At 58.4% G+C, this 12,679-nt stretch overlaps 1 protein-coding gene across 2 annotated transcripts; it reads left to right on the top strand.

Annotated features, from left to right (window-relative positions):
* Nucleotides 1-3,816: 3,816 nt before the first annotated feature.
* Nucleotides 3,817-8,930, top strand: TEPSIN (TEPSIN adaptor related protein complex 4 accessory protein). Of its 2 annotated transcripts, XM_075999953.1 has the most exons (9): nt 3,817-3,865; nt 4,035-4,113; nt 4,209-4,280; nt 5,478-5,681; nt 5,920-6,094; nt 6,193-6,300; nt 6,401-6,479; nt 7,054-7,188; nt 7,883-8,930. In XM_075999953.1, exons 3-9 carry the CDS (start codon nt 4,211-4,213, stop codon nt 8,375-8,377), a joined length of 1,266 nt encoding a protein of 421 aa, XP_075856068.1. In that variant the 5' UTR covers nt 3,817-3,865; nt 4,035-4,113; nt 4,209-4,210; the 3' UTR covers nt 8,378-8,930. The 2 variants fall into 2 exon arrangements, with proteins under 2 accessions (XP_075856068.1, XP_075856067.1); XM_075999952.1 differs by lacking the exons at nt 3,817-3,865; nt 4,035-4,113; nt 4,209-4,280 and having other exon boundaries at nt 4,874-5,681.
* The last annotated feature ends 3,749 nt before the right edge of the window (nt 8,931-12,679 follow it).

The raw sequence follows: 12,679 nt of genomic DNA on the forward strand, positions 1-12,679 counted from the left end.
TTTGATAATGCTCTGGGAAAGGTCGGGGCTGCCGCCTGGCGTGAGCTTCCCGGGCTGGAACCCGGCGCCCGGTGGTCCCGGGGCGCGCCTCGGGCTGCTGCAGTCGGGTCTCCGGGCTCTGGGTTTGGACGCAGTCACGTGCCGAGTTCTGCGGTTCTCAACTAACCTGCGAACGTCCCCGCCCCTCTTCAGGGCTGGGCTGGCAAGTAGTGAGCCGTGGGTGCGAGTGTGCGTGCCCGCAGCTCGGGTGGCGCGCCAGGTGTGCGTCTGTATACCTGCTGGTGACAGTAGGTAGCCGCCGCTCGGGCTGGGCACTGGGCACGGTCCCCCTGCTTGTCACTTGAGATACCCTTGAATTCCTATATTCTGTCAAGATACTGGGATGATAAAAGAACGGATGTTCTGTTTTCGTTGCTATGAACTGGTACATCTTTATGCTAATAAGCACGTAATGTAAACAAATATGTCTGTGCTGACAAGCAAACAGCGTGACTCAGTGGCTGTTGTGGAGCCACACACGGGGTCCATCAGGCCGGTGGTTGTGGGGTGCTGCTGACCCCACTCTGGAGAGGTGGAACCTGCCCTGGTCCCCTACCGGGAAAGGGGCTCAACCAAGCTTCTGCTCGTCAATAAGCAGGGATAGGGATGGTGGCTCCACATGGCCCTTCACCTCCGTCCCCCGTGCATGTAGGGAGGCGGGGGCCACACCGCCAAGTAGAGCAGCCCCCACGGGGACAACCACCGTTGCTTTTGCCCCTTCTCTGGGGCTGCCCATCCCTCATGGCCAGAGGGCACCCTGCTGCCTGCAGCTGGTAGGACTGTTCCCCTCTCTCCTGAGTCCTCTCCCTGGCCAGCATGTCAACAGAGAGGCACAAAAGTGTCCCTCCATAACCTTTGGTGACGTGTTCCCTTTCAGCTCCCAATTCTCCTGAAGGGAACATCGGACGACGATGTCCCGTGTCCCGGCTACCTGTTTGAAGAGATTGCTAGTATCCTTCCTTGTCGTCCCCTGTGTTGGGGAAAGAGTGGCTGCAGGGCCCCAGGGTGGCACGGAAGGTTCTGGGAGTCTCCCTGCAGGTCCTCCTGCCAGCCCTGGTGGAGCTACAGCTTCTTTATCATAGTAATGGGGTGGGTGGGGTCTGAAAGCTGTGATACCCATGTCACCACCCAGGGGACCCTAGAAGCCCCAACACCTTCGAAACCAGGGCCTGTGGGCGGTGCCCGCAGGGAGCTTGAGTAGAGTGGGCAGATGGCCGTGGGAAGGCTGCTTGGCCTGGTGCGTGGCCTTTGTCAGCTTGCTCCTTCCTTAACCCGAGCCCGAGAAATCTCCCACGAGTCGCTGGGCAGCAGCCAGTGCCTGCTGGAATACCTCCTGAACCGCCTGGACAGCAGCTCTGGCCATGTGAAGCTCAAGGTGAGTGCCTGAGCGGCAGGGGGTTCAGGCCCCACCTCCTGCCCGGGGGTGGTGGGGCTCTGGGGAAGTGGGTGGCTCGGTGCCCCTGGGGTGCTCCCTAGGCCGTGCCCTGAGTGTCTCAGGTCGGGCCTGGCTGGCCACACTGACGCCCGATCTCCCAGGTGCTGAAGATCCTGCTCTACCTGTGCAGCCACGGCTCCGCGTCCTTCCTGCTTATCCTCAAACGCAACTCCTCCTTCATCCAGGAGGCCACAGGTATGGGGAGCGAGCGCAGCGTGCTTAGAGAGAGCCACGGGCCATGGAAGGCAGGGAGGAGGATGTCGAATCCGGCAGGGCTTGAGAAGGAAGACTTCAGCCAGGACCCCTCTGCCTGGGCAGGGTCCTGAACTCAGTCCCCCACCGCCTCCCCGCAGCCCTGCCCTGCTGATCCCACCACCCCTCGGGGCTCCTGTGCTGTCCCCTCGCACCTGCATGCCAAGCGCCTCTGGCTCCACCGGTCGGCTCGGCCTCCCCCAGAGCACCTCCCTTTGCTGGGTCCTCTGTGCCTCCCAGGTGTCCCTGGGCTGCGTCTGTCCCTGCACTTACTGCCTTGGGTGCCATCACCGGTTTCTCTGTCCTGGGGGACTTTCCCCTTGTTCCCAGCGCTGGGCACGTGGCCGGCTTGCTGGGTGTTTGCACATCCTTCCCAGGCCCAGGCCACGGCCCTGTCCTCTCCCAGCTGCTCCACAGAGCCTGGGAGAGAGTGAGGGGCCAGGGCAGGGTGGGGCTGGGAGGCGCAGGAGAGGTGGGCCCGGCTGTCTGTCCAGGCAGCAGGTGGGTGCAGGGTGGAGCCCGGGCCCTCGCTCCCCGCAGGCTATGGAACACCCATTTGTGTCTGTAGCTAACAAGGACTTTTGGGGACATGACCTGAGGTCTTCCCCTCAGGTTGGGGGAGTCTTGGCCAGAGAGGGTGGTGGTGGGTGCACCATCCCTGGACCCCACCCACACACCCTGGTACAAGTCTCTGGAAGGACTTGGCCTTTAGGACAGAGGCCCCCTGCCCTCCCGTCCCCTGCCCAGCCTCCCCGTCCCCTGCCCAGCTGTCCTGTCCCCTGCCCAGCCGCCCCGATGGGGACGCTCCGGGGAGGGCGGAGAGTCAGGCTTGCGCTGCTGCTTGCTTATTGGGGCCCCTCAGCATGTCCCATCTGCTTTGCCTCCTTCCCCACACCCCAAAATCACTGTGGCCCCACTATAGGGCAGGCAGGCCTGAGGCTCGGGGCAGGGACAGGCAGGGTACCACGTGATAGACCACGGCCCAGTGCCCCTAGTGCCCGGCGTGTTGGAGAGCCAAGGTGCAGCGCGCCACAAAACTTAGGCGTCGGGGGGGACAGGGTGCTTTGGGGAATGTGCTCCCCATTGTAACTGCTCCCGGGGCTCCTGGGCCGAGATGTTTCTTCTCACCGTTCAGTGGGTCACGGCGGGCCCGTCCCCAGGAGGCAGGCACCACTGTGGCTGGCGCAGGTCTTGGGGAGCCGCTCGGTGGGGGCGCAGCAGGTGGAGGAGCGTGGTCCGGCAGGCTCTGGCGGGTGGGGCAGGCTGGTGCCCTCATGGCACCAGCGTCTCCCTGTGCAAAGACCAGCGCGGATGGTCGTCACTGCCCGGGTGACCCACGCCAGGCGGCTTCTCGTGGGCTGTGAGGAAACCTGGTGCTGGGTACCACGTGTGGGAGACAGGCACGGGGGTCCCCTGCACACACAGGAGGTGCGTGTGCGATGGGGACAGGTGGCCCTTGGGGATGAGGAGCCACAGGGCGGGGGGGGGGCATCCAGGCATCTTGGCTGGGCCCAGGCAGAGCCGAGAGCCGGGCTACCGTCCCTGGATCATGGCGGGGACAGCAGTGGGGTGACAGCAGCACCTGCCTGGACCTCGTGGGTGTCGAGGGGCCCCAGAGGAGCAAGGATGAGGAGAGTGGCCGTGGCTGTGGCGGGCGCTGCCCTCGAGTGTCAAAGGCCCTGAGGCAGGAGGAGCTGGAGGGCGACCGACACCTGGTGCCCCACACCTGGGGCCCTTTGAGGGGGGCCTGGCACAGGCCGGGACTGGGTTAGGACGGCGGGGACTGGCCCGCGCAGCGCATTTGGGCCGCTGCAGAACTTGGGTTCTATCGTCCAGTCTCCAGGAGGCCTCCGAAGGTCTCGGATCGGACGTGGCACCTGTCGCGGTGCCTGGGGTGGAGGGGACGGGGTGGAGGGAGGCAGGTGCTGGTGCAGTGGCCGGGGAGAGGCAGGGTTGCCACGGAGATGGGCCACAGGTCCTGCAGGGGGTCTGGCCGGGTGAGGGAGGTGGCGGGGCGGGGTGGGGGGGCAGCAGCAGCAGCTCACCTGCCCTGTCACCTCCTCCCCCGCAGCGTTGGCAGGGCCCCCGGATCCTCTCCACGGCAACAGCTTATACCAGAAGGTGCGGGCAGCCGCCCAGGTGAGCCCAGGACCCGGGTCACTCTGGGGCCACAGAGGGGCGGGGCACGGGCAGCGTTTCTGGGGGGAGCTCCAGCCCCACTCCTTGCTGCCTGGCGGGTGGAGCCCTCGTGACATGGGCGGCAGGCCCGGGCGTGCAGGACACTGAGGGCCTCTTCTTCTTCCGTTAGGACTTGGGGAGCACCTTGTTCTCCGATTCCAGGTTGCCGCTGCCTCCCTCCCAGCCTCCGGGGGCCTTGCCTCCTGCAGGTAGGACCACACCTGCATGGGGCTCCCCGTACCCCGTCCCCCATCCTGGGCCTCTGCCGCTGGTGGGCGGGGCTGACGCCAGGTGCTCCCCACAGGCATGGGCTCCCAGTGCAGGCCTCACAGTAGTCTCCAGGGTTTTGGCTACAGCCAGGAACGGGGCCACACAGGTAAGCGGAAGGGGCCCGTGTGCAGCCCCGACGTCTCAGGGAGCAGGGGCATGGGGGCCGGCGGGCCTCCCTGCCCCGCCTGGTAACTGCTGAGCCCCATGTGGGCTCAGCTCCTTCCTGGCACGGCGCTCACTGCTGCTCTCTGCCCGCTGCGAGAGGAGGGCAGGCAGGTGCGGCCATCTCTGTCTGATGGGCAGGTGAGAAGCCGGCCAAGAAGTCAGGGCTGGGCCCGGGGGGCAGGGTCAGTCCCCATTCCCAGAGGGTCCTGGGTGTGAGGGAAGCAACTCAGCGGCCTCATGTGTGAGTCGTAACACGTGCTCTCAGCACCGCTAGAGCTGTCTCGGGGCGTGCGTGGGAGGCGTGTACCTCAGCCCGCAGCTCTGCCGTACCCTGGGGCCGGTCATTAGCCGCCTCCAGGCGTCTGCTGTTAGACTCTCCGGCCCATCCTGGTGCACAGGCCCCTGCGGACACTGTGGTTTTGGGGTTCCTTCTGCAGGGAGCTCACACAGGAGGGCTGGCCCCTTCCCGGCACTGGACCTAACACTCCTGAGTGAAGGGCTAAAGGCCTTTTTTTTTTTTTTTTTTTTTTTTTTTTTTTTTGAGACAGAGTCTCACTTTGTTGTCCAGGCTAGAGTGAGTGCCGTGGCATCAGCCTAGCTCACAGCAACCTCAAACTCCTGGGCTTGAGTGATCCTTCTGCCTCAGCCTCCCGAGTAGCTGGGACTACAGGCATGCGCCACCATGCCCGGCTAATTTTTTTTTATATATATATATCAGTTGGCCAATTAATTTCTTTCTATTTATAGTAGAGACAGGGTCTCGCTCTTGCTCAGGCTGGTTTTGAACTCCTGACCTTGAGCAATCCGCCCGCCTCGGCCTCCCAAGAGCTAGGATTACAGGCGTGAGCCACAGCGCCCAGCCAAAGGCCTTTTTAATTTCTCAGGACAAGCACCTTAGGGTGTCCTTTGCTCAGGGAACAGGGCATAGCTCTGCTATAAGCCGGGGGTGCCCGGGGCCGTGGGGCCTGGAGCTGCTGAAGTGGAATACACCAGGAAGCCTCTGGAAGGTCCGGGCCCCCACCAGGAGGCCCTGCTCTGTACCTGATGAGCAGGGAGCCACCTCCGGGACCTCCTGCCCTGAGGACGCAGGCGGAGGCAGGACCCAGTGGCCCTGCCATCTTCATTCTCCTGGACGCAGGCTCTGCAGGCAAAGCCTTCCTCTCCACCATCCAGAAGGCCGCAGAGGTGGTGGCTAATGTCGTGCGCCCCGGGACGGAGAGTCTCAGTGCCCAGAGGCCCTTGCCACGGGGGGACACCTACCAGCCTGCTGTGACACCTCTGGCCAGCCATGGCCACCCCAACCCTGGGAACCCGCTGCCTGGGGCCACCCTGTGCGCCCGAGGTATGGAGGCGAGCACTCCCTCCTGTCACCTGCTGGGGCCCAGGGGGAGGTTAAATGACGATGCTGCCCACGCGGCAGGAGGGAGTCCAGGGAGAGAAAAGCAGCGTGTGCATGGGGTGCCCACTGTTTCCCGGAGCTGGAGCCAAGGGGCCACCCTGTCCTCCGGGTCAGGCCCCGGGGAGCTGGGCAGGGGCTGGCCTGACACCCCAAGAGGCTCACCGGCCGCCTCTCCTTCCAGCTGTGAGGCACCAGCCCGGGCAGGCCGGAGGGGGCTGGGAGGAGCTGGACAGCGGCCCCAGCTCCCAGAATTCTTCCCAGAACAGTGACCCGAGCAGGCCCTCGGACTCAGGCAGTCGGTCCAGCAGTGACAGCCACTCGAGGGCCAGCCGGGAGCCAGGCGAGCTGGCAGACAGGTGAGCAGGAACCTCCAGGAAGCTTCCCTGCCCTCCGAGAGTGGCACAGTCATCCCCCCCCCCGCCCCCTGCCCTGACCTGGCTGTGCCCTCCCCCAGGGCCGAGGCATCGAGCGACTGCCAGCAGGAGCTGAGCCTGGTGAGGACGGTGACCCAGGGGCCGTGTGCCTTCCTGAGCCGCGAGGAGGCGCAGCACTTCATCAAAGAGTGAGCCTGCTCGCCCACCCGGCCACCAGCTCTTCCCTGCCCTGGGCGAGGGAGGAGGGAACAGGCCACCACCCGCCACCCAGGTGTCCCCTTTGTGCAGGTGTGGGCTGCTCAACTGTGAGGCCGTGCTGGAGCTGCTGATCCGCCTCCTGGGCGGAACCAGCGAGTGCACACAGATGGTGAGGGGGCGTGGGGGCGGGAGGGCTGGTGCCTGTGTGTGCCCCTGCGCCGTGTGCACGTGCTCATGTGTGCCTGTGTGTCCCTGTGTGCGCACGGGCCTGTGTGTGCCTGTGTGAACCTATGTGCACATGCCTGTGTGTACCCGTATGTACCTGTGTGTACATGCTTGTGTACCTGTATGCACGTGCCTTTGTGTGCACGTGTGCCTGTGTCTGTACCTACGTGTGCCTGTGTGCACATACCCATGTGTGTGCCTGCATGTGCAGGCCTGTGTGCACATACGTGTGTGCATGTGCATGTGTATGTGAGTGAGTCTCCATGCGTGTGCACGTGCAGGCGGGCTGTGTGTAGGAACGAGCGTCTCTCTGGCCTTGTTGGCGCCGGGCCGCTCCTTCCAGCTGCCCTGGGAGCTGGGAGGGAAGTGGGTGAGGACAGGGCTGTGGTGGGGCTGGTCGCTCACAGACCTGGGTCCTGAGCGAGGGGAAGAGGAGGGAGGGCGAAGGCCAGATGGCCCCAGGTGGAGCCCGTGCTGCCCCGTGGGTGGCGCCTGATGTCCCTCCCGTCACCCCACAGAGAGCACTGAGTGCCATCGCCTCCCTCGGGGGTGCCGACCTGCTCCCCCAGGAGCACATCCTCCTCCTCTGCCGGCCGCGGCTGCAGGAGCTCAGCGCGGGCAGCCCAGGACCTGTGACCAACAAGGCCACCAAGGTGGGCAGCAGGGCCACAGGCACCCGGGGCGAGGGAGCACCGGACGGACATGCCCCACGCCCTTCCTAGCCCTGCCTGGCCCTTGGTCAGCCCTTTCCTGACTCCTGAGTCCAGAGTCCAGGTCCCTGGCCCGTCCCGTGCTGCCCAGGGGGCAGAAGGGGCAGCAGTCAGGGTCCTTGCCTGCCCCAGCTCCGGTCCTCACTTCCTGACTTCCTCCTGCCACCCCACAAACTCCTGGGGCCCAGCCTCTTCCTGCTCCTGGGGCTCCCCAAGCTGGGTCCCTCTTGATACCTGCCCCGCCCTGGGGGTGGCTCCATGCTGTATTTGCCTCCTCTTCCTCCTCCAGGAAGCCCTCCTTGGCTGCACGTGCAGTTCTCTCTGTGAGGCGGCACATGCCCACTCCCAGGCCCCCGTCTCCCAGAGGGCAGAGACGGCTCTGTTCATCCGAGCGCACCTCCCCCAAGGCTTCACGTTGCCAGGGAGGCCTCTCGCCCAGCCGGGCCTTGGCACCCTTCTTCTGCCTGCTGGCATCCCGGCTTCGTTCTTCCCGCTCTCTGTGGCTGAGACGGGTCCTCAGTCACCTGTCCCGCATCGTCCGGGCCTGGCACTAGGTCGGCCCCTGGGGAGGGCCGGCCCTGTCCCGCACGCTTCTCAGGACGCACAGGCCTCGCTGACCCTTCCCTTCCTCTTCCAGATCCTGAGGCACTTTGAAGCCTCCTGTGGACAGCTGCCCCCTGCCCAGAGGCCCCCCGCCGGGCCCGGCCCCGCAGCCCCCCTCGCAGGCCCGTCCGACCTGCTGGCCGAAGCCGTGCCTCTCGCGGGGGCCCGCGTCGTCCTCCAGCCTCTGAGTTCAGCCCTGCTCCCACCCCTACCCCCGGACGCCGCCCCCCTCCCAGCCCCTGGAGATGCCAGCGCGGCCCAGACGGGACTGGCCGGCTCCCGAGAGCGGGGGCCCAGACCTGAGCGGGACCCGGGGGGCACAGACACCCCCGGGGGAGGCCCGGGCAGCTGCCCGTGGAGCCAAGACTCCTTGTTTGCCGGCATGGAGCTGGTGGCCCGCCCCCGCCCGGTGGGGGCCGGGGCTGCTGCAGAGGTGTCCTGCCTGGACCCCCAGGGCCCCCGGACGGCAGCACAGAGGACGGCAGCCAAAGAGCCGGAGCCATCGGCTTTTGCGTTCTTGAATGTGTGACCGTGTGGCCTGGCCCTGGGGGTCTCCGCCCCGGCCGGCAGCTGCTGCGCTTCCAGCGAGGCCCTTGGCTGGGGCTGCCGCGGACTCCAGGCAACGTGACCTGAGAGGAAGACCCCAGGGCTACCTCAGTTTCCCTCATCTCCTTTGCCAGAGGCTGGCTGTTTTGATTTGATTCCTGCAGCAGAGGACAGGCTGGTGGCAGGGCCTTCAACTTGCTGGCCTCGGGGTCCCAGGCCCCCAGCCTGCCTGGCCCTCCGGAACCCGGGTGCTGATGAGGACCTGGGGACAGCTCCTCGGTTCCCACTCTGCTCCCCTCCCTGGGGGGAGGCCGGGTGCTGGCGAGGCAGGGCTTTCGCCTGTGGCTCAAGGGGTCCGGCCTGTGGCCGTTATCAGCGTCCACCCTGTGTGCTGCGTCTGGACGCCCACTGTCCCCTCTGCCACGGCAGCTCCCAGCAGGCCTGGCCTTGGGCCCCCAAGTGCTGATTCCAGCATCTAAGGGCAGAGACAGCCCGGAGCCGTGTGTGGGTTCGAATAAACACTACTGTTTACACTGGCTGGGCCACGCCGCAGGTCTCTCACTTGCCTCCTTTTGTGTCTGTGCATTTTAATGAAAATACCATCAATAAGGGGCACATGCAGATGATTTCTTTCTTCAAATTAGGGACAGGCATTATTTCTTCATTGAATGTTTGGTAGAACTGCCCAGTGGTGCCATCAGCGGTAATACCCTTGCAGTTAACCTTTTTTTTTTAAATATTTATTTTTTGAGACGGTGTCTCTGTGTGCTGCCCAGGCTGGTCTCAGGCTGCTGGCTGCAAGCGATGCTCCCACCTCGGCTTCCCAAGTGGCTGGGACCACAGGTACATGCCACCAAGCCCTGCTCAATTGACTACAGCATTTTCAGCTTTGAAATCTGATTTCTTAAATAGATAATGGACTATTTTGGTTATCTTTCTCTTCGTAAGTAAGTTTCAGTAGTTCATACCTTTCAAAGAATTGGTCCATTTTGTATAACTTGCCAAATTTATGACCGTACAGTTTTCTGTAGCATTATTTTTTTAATTATTTATTTATCTGAGACAGAGTCTCGCTCTCTTGCCCTGGGTAGAGTGCAGTGGCATCAGCCTAGCTCACAGCAACCTCAAACTCCTGGGCTCAACCGATCCTCCTGCCTCAGCCTCCCGAGTACCTGCGACTACAGGCGCCATCACACCCAGCTAATCTTTCTGTTTTTAGTAGAGATGGAGTCTCGTTCTAGCTCAGGCTGGTCTCAAACTCCTGAACTCAAGCAATCCTGCCTTGGCCTCCCAGAGTGCTGGGTATTATCTTTTTAATATCTATAGGATCTCTAATAATATTCTTTCTTTCATTCCTAATGTTGATATTTGTTTGTTTTCTCGTTTTCTTGGTCAGTCTGACTAGCAGTTTATTAATGTTAGTGATTTCTTCAAAGAACCAACTTTAGGTTTTGTTTTTTTCTACCATTTTTCTGTTATTCTATGTCATTGATTTCTGCTCTTTTTTAATATATTCCTTCTACTTTGGGTTCATTTTTATTTTTCCAGTTTCTTAAGGTGGAAGCTTAGGTTGTTGATTTGACACGTTTATTATTTTCTAATGTAAGCACTTTAACCCTATAAATTTTCCACTGAACACTGCTCTATCTGCATCATATGAATCTTGGTATATTTTTATTTTTATTGTGTTCAAAATATTTTCTAATTTCCCTTGAGACTTCATTTTGTTCAATTTGTTACTTAAAGGTGTACGGTTCTGTTATCACCATTCGGATATAGTCAGAGAACATACTGTGAATGACTTCAAGTATGTTGATAAAGTTTTCAAACTTTTGTTAAAGCTTATTTTATGGCCCAGACTATAGTCTATGTTGGTGGATGTTCCATGTTCACTTGGTTTAGAAAACTACAGACCAATGTCCTTCATGGACATAGAGGCAAAAGTCCTCAACAAAATATTAGCAAAATGCATCCTATAACATGTAAAAGGATAACACATCGCTGTAAGTGGAACATACCCCAGGAGTGCAAGACCGTTTCAACATGTGAAAATCAATATAGTTTATTTAGCATATTAACAGAATAAAGAAAAAAAAAGTCACCTGATTATTTTATTCAGAAAAAGCAAGAGACAGTAAATTCGGCAATCATTTATGACAAAAACAAACTTGACAAACTAGAAACGTAAGCGAACTTCTTTTTGTGTTGAGGAGCAGAAACCCCTCAGCTAACATCATGCTTGACGGAGGAGGACCCAGACCTTCCCCCCCGAAGACTGGGAACAAGGCAACAAGGTCCACTCTGACACCAGTGTTCCGCATTATCCTGGAAACCCTGGCCAGTTCCATAAAGCAAGAAAAAATGTAAAAGGTAAACACATGAGAAAGAAACAAATAAAACTTACTGTTCAGACAACATGACTTGTAGACAATCCCATGGAATGTACAAAAATGTTCCTAATAGTTTAGCAAGGACATAGGCTACAGGGTAAATACACTAACATCAAGTATATTTTTAGATACTAACAATAAACAATTGGAAATCAAAGTATTGAAAACTGTTCATGGCTGGGCAAGGTGGCTCGCGGCTGTAATCCCAGTACCGTGTGAGGCTGAGGTGAGAGGACTGCTCACGCTCAGGAGTTTGCGGAGGTTCCAGCCTGGGCGACAGAGCAAAGCCCTGTCTTTAAAAACAAAACAAAACAACACACTACCATTTACAGTGGCACTTCAAAAAATGAATTCATTAGGTATAAATCTTTAAAAATACCTGCAGGATGCATATACTGAAAACCACAAAACACTGTTGAAAGAAACAATGACAACCTAAGTAAATGTGGAGATATACCATGTTCACAGATAAAGACGGCAATTATTCCCAAATTGCAGATCTACATATTTAACCTAATCCCTGTCAAAATCCCAGCTGGATTTCTTTTTAGTTAGCGACAAGCTGATATTAAAATTTATAGGAAAAGTCAAGGTAATTTTGAAGAAGATCAAAGAGGACTCGCAGATTCGCTGCCTTCAAGATTCGCCATAAAGCTGCACTAATCGAGACGGTGGTATTGGTGAAAAGTTAGACACAGATCAACCGACCAGTGGAGACGGCTCAGAAATAGAACCACACAAAGGTCAGTCGCCTTCTTACAAAGGCCATTCGATGAAGAAAGGGTGGCCTTTCCACAATGGTGCCACAGGTGGACCTCAGTACCCTCCAAAATACAAAAAGAACCTGGCCCGCCCCGCACACCTTACACAAAAAGTAAAGTGAACCGGAGACCTAAATGCGAACCCTAAAACTACAAAACTTCCAGAAGAAAACAAAGGAGAAAATGTTCTACCACTGGGTTAGGCAACGGCTTCAGGTCCGAGATACAAAAAACACAAACCATGAAGGAAAAAGTTGGACTTTATCAAAGTTAAAAACTTATGTTTGGGGCCAGGCGCGGTGGCTCAAGCCTGCAATCCTGTAATCCTAGCACTCTGGGAGGCCCAGGCCGGCGGATTGCTCCAGGTCAGGAGTTCGAAACCAGCCTGAGCAAGAGCGAGACCTCGTCTATACTATAAGTAGAAAGAGATTAATTGGCCAACTAATATATATACATATATATAAATTAGCCGGGCATGGTGGCGAATGCCTGTAGTCCCAGCTACTCAGGAGGCTGAGGCAGGAGGATCGCTTGAGCCCAGGAGTTTGAGGTTGCTGTGAGCTAGGCTGACGCCACGGCACTCACTCTAGCCTGGGCAACAAAGTGAGACTCTGACTCAAAAAAATAAAAAAAATAAAAAAAGGGCCGGGCGCGGTGGCTCACGCCTGTAATCCTAGCTCTCTGGGAGGCCGAGGCGGGCGGATTGCTCGAGATCAGGAGTTCGAAACCAGCCTGAGCAAGAGCGAGACCCCGTCTCTACTATAAATAGAAAGAAATTAATTGGCCAACTAATATAGAAAAAATTAGCCGGGCATGGTGGCGCATGCCTGTAGTCCCAGCTACTCGGGAGGCTGAGGCAGGAGGATTGCTTGAGCCCAGGAGTTTGAGGTTGCTGTGAGATCTGACGCCACGGCACTCACTCTAGCCTAGGCAACAAAGCGAGACTCTGTCTCAAAAAAAAAAAATAAAATAAAATAAATAAATAAATAAATAAATAAATAAAAAATGCTGGCAAAAAAAATAAAAAAATAAAAAATAAAAAAATAAAAATAAAAAAATAAAAAAAGGAAACCACAGAAACCAGAGCAACTTCAGAGTGGGCAGAGACGCGAGCGGACGCGGCCCCAGGACCAC

Source organism: Microcebus murinus, unplaced genomic scaffold (assembly GCF_040939455.1).
Source record: "Microcebus murinus isolate Inina unplaced genomic scaffold, M.murinus_Inina_mat1.0 scaf089_hap2_Mmur4.0, whole genome shotgun sequence".
NCBI classification, from domain to species: domain Eukaryota; kingdom Metazoa; phylum Chordata; class Mammalia; order Primates; family Cheirogaleidae; genus Microcebus; species Microcebus murinus.